Source organism: Alligator sinensis, unplaced genomic scaffold (genome assembly GCF_000455745.1).
Source record: "Alligator sinensis unplaced genomic scaffold, ASM45574v1 scaffold301_2, whole genome shotgun sequence".
In the NCBI taxonomy this organism is placed as follows: Eukaryota; Metazoa; Chordata; order Crocodylia; family Alligatoridae; genus Alligator; species Alligator sinensis.
In genome coordinates, this window is record NW_005841874.1 from 2,123,761 (window position 1) to 2,132,563 (window position 8,803).

Below are 8,803 nucleotides of genomic sequence, written 5' to 3' on the forward strand. Positions count from 1 at the left end.
CCCTGCTCCATGACCGGCTGCTGCACAGGTTTAAAAAATCTGGCATTTTCAAATTTCTGGCAGGTGTTCGGTCCCCAGCACGCCAGATTTATTAGGTTATACTGTATCAGCATCCCTGTGCTTAAAAATGGTGGCAGAGTTACTTTAACTAAAGTTTGTCAAACAAGCTTTAGTTAAAGTGCCCCTGCCACTGTTTTTAAGCATGGGGATGCTGATGCACGGGATGCTTCAGGCGCTTTAATTAGAGTGGCTCCCAGCATAGCTCTAACTAAAGTGTCCCATTCCTCCCCCTCGTACCCCCTGGAGCACGTATATAAACACCCTTAATCCAGCAATGAAGATAGAGGTTCAACAAAATTGTACCTGCGTTATTTTTTTGTTTTGTTTTGTTTTTTTTTACTAGAATGGCTCCTTCAAGCTGAAGTTGAGCAGTTTATGCTCCAATTGCATATGTTGTCTCCTCTTAAATACAGGATTAAAGGTTAAAGGGTGTAATTTGATCATTTAGAACAATAATAGATGCTGTTAATTATTTTTCTGGAAATAACTTTAAAAATACAGAATGCTTTGCAGTTTGGTGCTTGAGGTGGTGTGGTTCATAGAGATGTGCTCAGTAATGAACACAGAATCACTCGTGCACTGGCAGGTTTGGAGGAAGGGATCCTTTAGCATAAAGGGCATCAGAATGAGCAGAGATGTCACTAAAAATACTCTCGGAGAAAGTGAGTGGGGAGAAACAAGGACTAAATACTTCTAGTTTGTTGGGGTTTTTTTCCTCAACATGTTCTTCAAGTTTATGATAATTTTAAGATTATACAGGCTTTTTATCCCTCTAAAAAAAAGCAACAGAGAATTGATAGCTGGGGGGTGGGGGGGGAGTAGTAAATACACTGGAGGGTAGAGCTAGGATTCAGAGTGACCTAGACCAATTGGAGGATTAGGCCAAAAGAAATCTCATGAGGCACAACAAGGAAAAGTGCAAAGTCCTGCACTGGGACAGGCTGGGGGTGACGGGCTGGGCAGCAGCTCTGCAGAAAAGGACCTGGGGGCTGTAGTGGACAAGAAGGTGGACTGGATATGAGCCTGCAGTGTGCCCTTGTTGCCAAGAAGGTTAACTGCAACTTGGGCTGCATCAATCAGTAGGAGCGTTGCCAGCAGATTAAGGGAAGTGATTCTTTCCCTCTATTCGGCACTGGTGAGGCTACATCTGGAGTCCTGTGTCCAGTTTTGGCGGCCCTCCCCCCCACCCTACAGAAAGGATGTGGGGAAATTGGAGAGGGTCCAGTGGAGGGGAACAAAAATGGTGCAGGGGCTGGGTGACATGACTTGTGAGGAGAGGCTGAGGAAATTGGGCTTATTTAGTCTAGAGAAGAGGAGACTGAGAGGGGATTTAATAGCAGCCTTCAACTACCTGAAGTGGGGTTTGAAAGAGGATGAATCTAAATTGTTCTCAGTGGTGGCAGATGACAGAACGAGGAGCAATGGGCTCAAGTTACAGCAAGGGAAGTTTAGGTTAGATATTAGGAAAAACTTTCTCACTGGGAGGGTAGTAAAACACTGGAATGGGTTACCCAGAGATGTGATGGAATCTCCATCCTTGGAAGTTTTTAAAACCGGCTAGACAAAGCCTTGGCTGGGATGGGCTAGTTGTGGCTGGTCCTGCTTTGAGCAGGGGGTTGGACTAGATTGACCTCCTGACATCCCCTCCAACCATAATTTTCTATGACTCTGATATTTACCTCTAAAAACAGTCCTCCTGCATTGGGCTTTAGGTTTCTACATCTTCAGTATTTGCGTGATTTGTGTATTGTGGAAGATGGTCATCACTTTGCAGTATTGTACCTTTGATGCTCCCAGTATCTATGCAGTACCTCTTCAGATCGACTGTTCTCAGTCTGGAACTGGAAACTTGCTAGTGACTGTTGTGGGTACATTGGTAGTAGTGTTCACATGATCTACTTAATGGGTTTTTGAGCAGTACAGAATTGGATTTTGCCTTTTGAGCCAGATTTGTGTAGAATCTGAAATGCTGGTTGTACTTCCTACTTGCATTGTAATTAGATACTATACATAACATGGAGCAGAGTTGCTGTTCTCCTCCTTCTAAAAGATTCTTTCTTTGTGTAAAGATAATTCACATCCATTTGATATCTTTGTTTTTTTCAATTGCAGAAGCTGCTTCTGCACCCCTGCAGATTTTGCAGGGGTGGGGTTAGTATGCAAGACAACATTTTAAGTTTGGAACTAAAAAGTTTTAAACTTTACAGCTAAGGTATTTATTTCCTAACTTAAAACAACACTTCATTTCCTAGACTGAAATGTATTAATTGGAAGACTTTCTTGGAAAATGCTGGGGCTAGCTTTTGAACTGGGTGTATACAGGTTCTGTGAATTAGCCAAAGGGGTGACATAGTGGGCAGCTGTGCCATGTCCTCGCTGTGTGCCACTGATTCCCTTCCCCTGCCTGATCTGCTGCTCTGCCTTTTGCTTCCTGCACTGTCTCTCTTGCTCCCTCCATAATCTGCCGCATGCCACACAGAGACTGTGCACGCCACTTGTGGCATCTGTACCTTAGGTTGCTCTCCCTCCCCTCCCCTCTCCAATGTAATGTATGTGAAGCACAGTTATCAAATTTGAAATTTTATTTGAGCACTTTATGCCTTTTCCACCACTTACCTGCTCCACGGAATCATGCTTAGCATGGTAAAGTGCAGGATTCTCATTACATTGATTAAACTAGGAATGTAAATGGAGATGCATCTGTTGGCTTAAGCCTGGCACCCAGAGCTCTTTAGTTTCAGCCATGACCCTTGCTGTTTTGCTGTGTGGCTTTAGGCAAGTTGCCTCAACTTCTTCTGCCTCAGTTTATGCATCTGTAAGATGGAGACAGTAGCCACCTTGCAGGAATCCTATGATATGTATTGTGAAGCACTCTGAGAAATGTGATGGGAATGATAAAAAATGTTTCATTTTTAATTTTTAGCTTTCACTGTTTTTAAATAGTGGCATCATCTGACCTTAAGTTTGGTGGAACAGATCCCCAAATTACAATAGACTTAAACTTAATGCATTTCAGCTGCTATTCTTTGGCAGGCATGACATTTTTAATTCTTCTTCTTATAGTCAGAGAAATCAATTGTCTAGGTAAAATAGGAACCATCTGTGCACCTGCTGTGTTATTACCGTTGCTTATTACTTATTTGGCTGGTGTCAATTTTTGATTGGTGTCTGGGTGGTTTGGCCAGAAGATTTGTGTGGTGATTTAGCTGATCATTTTGTTACTACACAGGAGACCTGGGATTGGGGTAATTTTGTGTTGTGTGTTTTGTGTTGTGCAGAACTTTTCCATCTCCATGAAAGTCTGTCTTGTATACAATATTGGTTATCTGTATACCTAAAAAAGAATAAATTGGTTTTGCCTGTCACACTGGCCCTTGTAACATGTCTAATGAAGTGTGTGTGAATATGTAAGTTAAAAAAATAAATGTTCCCTCAATTTTTTTTTCAGCTGATGTTAAAAAATCAGCATTTTTTAAAGAGGGAGAAAAGAATGTTGCTTTACATTTTTTCTCCCAGGGAACTTGTACTAGATGTGCTCTCATCCCCATTTCATCCCCCCCCACTAGCCAGTTAACCATTTTTAGTTTCAGTGTTATCTGTTTTAACTTTGATAGAACAAGTTGAAATCGTCACAGAAGGATAAAGTACGTCAGTTTATGATCTTTACGCAATCTAGTGAAAAGACTGCAGTGAGTTGTCTATCCCAAAATGACTGGAAGTTGGATGTTGCAACAGACAACTTTTTCCAAAATCCTGAACTTTATATACGAGAGAGCGTTAAAGGATCGCTGGACCGAAAAAAGCTAGAACAGCTATATAACCGATACAAAGGTGAGTACAGGGAATTCTAACAATTACGCATTTTGGATTTATTTGTACCTGCGAACTATAGACCCTATGCGTGTGTCCATTGAGCTACTCTACTTAAAATGTTGACTAATTTACTTACCCTACCCTTCTGTGTAGCAATGCAAACCCAGTCTGAAAAGGGAGAAGGAACATTGATAAGACCCTTATTCTGCAAATCTGAACATGCCTGCTTAACTTTATGTACAGTGGACTTTGATGAAGCTACTCATTACAAGCAAGTTTTTGCAAGATCAGGGCCTAAATTTGAGCTTTCATGCAGTATGATTGCGCCCTTAATGGCTGTGCTACTTTTAGATAATTGATTCTTCTGTGGGGAACTTAGAAGGACCTAATCCTTGACGAATGAAAATGGCATTATAGATTAGTCAGTAAAAATGGAGTGTGGATGAGGAGACATCTCAGAAAGAACCCCACAGTTCTTATTAAATGAATACTGGTAGGGTAGGAAAGACGAGGTCATGCCTGCTTTGGCATACCACAAAATATCATCCGTTTTAATATGTACTTTACTAATGTACTAATAGGAAGTATTTTTATTAGAATCTATTAAAAATTCATATATGCAAAGTGATTACAGTTGCTGTTCTTTCTCTTTCTACCACATCTGCTCTTCATGTGTATATGCCATGTAATACACAAGCATTTTAAAAATTCAGGATTGAAGGATATTGTTTTTCTCTCCTGAAGTCTTTGATTGGTTGCTTTAGTAAAGCTTTTTTAGCTCGCTATGAAATGTGAAGATTTTATTTCCAGGCTAGCTGTTAACTACTTTGTGAAGAGTGTGGGGAGTAGCTGAGTGATTAGAGGTTGGTAATAAGGCAACACCACCTCTGGCTTCTAGGGTACCCTGACCAATCTGGCACACTTTGGCCAGAAATAGTATAATATGGCCAGAAATTATACAAAAATGACATTAGTGTAGTAGTTTCAGAGAAACCAATTTAGTGGTTTCAGTGCAGGTTATAGGAATCTGTCATCTGTAATGACATCCATGCTGGCAGGTTAGGCAGAGAAATTGAGAACAAAATGTGTGAGAGGGAGTGAACTATACTTAGTCAGAATTCACTGCATACAGACTTTGCACTGCAGTAGCCTGTGCCGGATGTGTTCGTTGCACATTTGAAGGGTTTCATTGTAAATGACTTTTTTATTCGAGTAACTTTCCCAAGTATTAAAATTCAAACTAAACAGAAATGTGTATTTTAAAAGTGGTTAAATGCCTGCTTTTAAAATGGCTTATCTCGTAAGTAATTTTCGAAGTTTGTGTGCCCATGAAAAAGTACATATATTCCAGTTTGAAGGAATTGGCTACCTGGTTGATTTTTGTTTACTGATCATTATTTTTGTACTTCAAAGATCCTCAAGATGAAAATAAAATTGGTATAGATGGAATACAGCAGTTTTGTGATGACCTAGCACTTGACCCTGCCAGCATTACTGTACTGATCATCGCATGGAAATTCAGAGCTGCAACACAGTGCGAGTTCTCAAAGCAGGAATTCATGGATGGCATGACTGATTTAGGGTAAGTATGCAACAGGTATGACACTACCAGTGTAACTCACTGTCAAAAGTTGGGACTGAAACAGGAGAAAAAATTGTTTCTAAAATCCAGAACAGAATGATGTATTTTCAGAGCTAGTCTGGTATTTGTCTTCTGTGTATGTAGAAATATATCTGCTATCAGCTTTGTACAAGCTAGAAAAGAGCTCTGACCTAGGTTCAGATGCTGCTTGCCTTAGCTGTATGAGTTGCCCCACTGGGTACAGTAAAGCAAGATTTGGCCCAGTGTCTATATTTGCAGCCCAGTTTTTTCTTTATCTTTATCAGAAAACCAGACTTGTTTATCTTGGATCATTCTGACAAATGATTTTGAATTACTGTAGAGTACATAAATCTGGCTTTCAACCAGAGCGTTTAGGTGTCAGTGTGAAGAATTACCTGTAAAAACAAAGTTGTACTGGTTATACATATACAGACTAGTTACTGGTTTGTTGAACAGTTTTATATAATTCAGCTCTAAGATTTTGGGTCCTAGTAGATGGTTTTAGAAATAAACTTGGTATGTTATGACAAAATTAGTAATACACAGACTTGCTTTTAAAATACAGATGTGACAGCATAGAAAAACTAAAGGCCCAGATTCCTAAAATGGAACAAGAATTAAAAGAGCCAGGAAGATTTAAGGATTTTTATCAGTTTACTTTCAACTTTGCAAAGAATCCGGGACAAAAAGGTTTAGGTAGGTATTCTTGATTGTTCAGCATTTGGGATGTCGATACGGGGAAATTTCTCGCTACAGTAAGTGAAACAATTTATTATGACCTTGTTAGTCTGAAAAATAACTAGCCAAAGAGAGAGAGAGAAATTTTGCTGTGGTGAAAGGTGGATGTCAGAGATGAGTTTAATATTAGTGTCAGTTTTTCAAATTCAGAGGCATATTTCGTGCATTGTTATGAACTGACCACTTTAGTTTTCCATATTCTTCCTTGTGGTGTACATGCATAATTCCCCTTAAAGTGAATAAATGAACTTTTAGTAAAAGTCTAATTTTAAAATACTACAGGATATGCAACAACTTGTGGATTAATAGAACAACAATTATAACAGATAAGTTTCAACTGTAAAAGTACGCTCAGAATGCAAAAACATACATGTAAATCTCTTTGCAAAATAGAATTCGGGTATCACAAAAAATCCACGTGGTGGGCAAGACTAGGTTCCTTTTTCATTGCATTTATAGTCATGATCTTAAGCAAAATTCAAGTGTTGTGTTTTTGTAGTTTTTTTTTTCTCTTTGGAAATTGCAGTGTAAATGTTAACTGTTCTATGCACTGTCTGCAGCTGGCATACAGGCCACTTTTTAGCTCAATACCATTTTTTTTTAAAGGCAGGGCAAAGGCTGTATTCCTCAGCGGGAACACAGCCGGTCTTCTCCTGTTTTTGTTTGGGTTTAATTTTAAGATGTGTTGCGGGTGATGATTTTTTGTTTGTTTGTTTGTTTGTTTTTTTTTCCTTCCTTAACTCAAAGCTAGGGAACTGCTTAACCTTTTATTTAAAATGTATGTATCTGCACCCATGCACAGATCTCGCTGCATAAATGGGTGGTTCCCAACCTTTTTAGAATCAAGGCACCTCCTGTTAGACTCGAGGCACCACCTCCCTAATATGCCAGCTCTTCGCTTTCACTTGTTCCTTGACTATGGATTCATAATGAAATAATTCTTCTGCTGCAAAGAACTCGGACCACAACAAGTTGCAACACTTTTCAAGGCACAAATTGTTATTTGAAATCTCTGAGTCTGCCTAGTAAGTCGTGTAGTTGTTCACGCACCTAACTCTGCTAGTATGGCACCCTTGAAAGGATCTTGTGGCACCCTGGTTGAAGATCACTGGCATAGATGAACTGTTGATCTTTTTTGGAGTCATTTGTAGAATTGAGGCTTAAGTATGGAAAACGAAGCCAAACCTATGAATTGTTGAATAAAATTTTGAAACAGTTGCCTGTTCTGTAGCAGGTTATGGTTGAAGGCCTGCTCTCCAACAGGATCCAGGCCTTAAATGACATGCTTAAAATGCTCAGGTATTTCCTTTCAAAAGGTAAATGCGTTCAATTCATAAAGAGATTATTGAAGGGTGCTTAAAATGAATAAGTCTTATGAAGTTCTGATAAAGCCAGTTTAAGCAGGTGCTTATTATAAATCCCACATAATGGGAAAAAATGAATGACTCATCTGTTTCCAGCAGGCATATACTGTGTATGGTAGTTGTGTTATGCAATCCAGTCTGAGGAAGTTTCATTAAAACCCTTCTATCATACCCTCATATTCAGTTTATACCAGAAGTATATAATGTAATCAGTCCAAATGAGTCTCATTAAGACCTTTATATCAAACTCTTACTAATTTCTTTAACAGTGCGTGTGCGGTGCATGCACATGCACGCACCAGTAGGAGCTTAGTGTAAAGATCTTAATGAGACTCATTTGGACTGATTTCCATTACCTGTTTGTGATTTCGCAATTCTTGAGTTCTGTAGTCTTTTTTAGGTTTGACTTATGAGTGGGGATCTACCTAAATTGGAGCAACCTACATGGGTTCATTAGAGGCAGGTCCTGTCGGACCAACATGGTGGCCTTCTGTGACCAGGTCACAAAGTCCTTAGATGCAGGGGTAGCAGTGGACGTAGTCTTTCTGGACTTCAGGTAGGCCTTTGACACTGTCTCTCACCCCATCATTAAAAAAACTAGGGAACTGTGGCATCGACACCTACACAGTCAAATGGGTTGCTAACTGGCTGGAGGGCCGCACCCAGAGAGTGGTGGTGGACGGGTCATTTTCGACCTGGAGGGATGTGGGCAGTGGGGTCCCCCAGGGCTCAGTCCTCGGACCAGCACTGTTCAACATCTTCATCAGTGACTTGGACGAGGGGGTAAAAAGCACCCTGTTCAAATTTGCTGACGACATTAAGATGTGGGGGGATGTGGGCACGTTAGAAGGAAGGAATAGGCTGCAATCGGACCTGGACAGGTTACAGGGGTGGGCAGATGAGAACAGGATGGGTTTCAACACTGACAAGTGCAAGGTGCTGCACTTGGGGAGGAAGAACCAGCAGCATACCTACAGGCTGGGGAACTCCCTTCTCGTCAGTGCAGAGGCAGAAAAGGATCTTGGAGTCATTATTGATGCCAAAATGAACATGGGCGGACGGTGTGGGGACATGGTCACACCTTGTCATGCATCCACAGATGCATCTCGAGCAGGGCCTAGGAGGGGAGCCTCCCCCTCTCTGCAGCACTGGTCAGGCCGCAGCGGGAGTACTGCGTCCAGTTCTGGGTGCCGCACTTCAGGAGGGATGTGGACAGCATGGAGAG

At 40.7% G+C, this 8,803-nt stretch overlaps 1 protein-coding gene across 6 annotated transcripts in view; it reads left to right on the forward strand.

Moving 5' to 3' along the window:
• The window catches only part of DCUN1D1 (defective in cullin neddylation 1 domain containing 1), a 37,822-nt gene that overhangs the window by 4,775 nt on the left and 24,244 nt on the right, over positions 1 to 8,803 (forward strand). For 5 of the 6 annotated variants that reach the window (XM_025195974.1, XM_025195976.1, XM_025195977.1 and 2 more), the window contains exons 2-4: positions 3,675 to 3,891; positions 5,287 to 5,455; positions 6,042 to 6,172. In XM_025195974.1, the coding sequence (XP_025051759.1) occupies positions 3,717 to 3,891; positions 5,287 to 5,455; positions 6,042 to 6,172 (475 nt within the window). In that variant the 5' untranslated portion in view covers positions 3,675 to 3,716. Of the gene's footprint in view, positions 1 to 2,189; positions 2,273 to 3,674; positions 3,892 to 5,286; positions 5,456 to 6,041; positions 6,173 to 8,803 lie in introns of those variants that run through there. The other variant, XM_025195975.1, reaches the window with a different exon arrangement.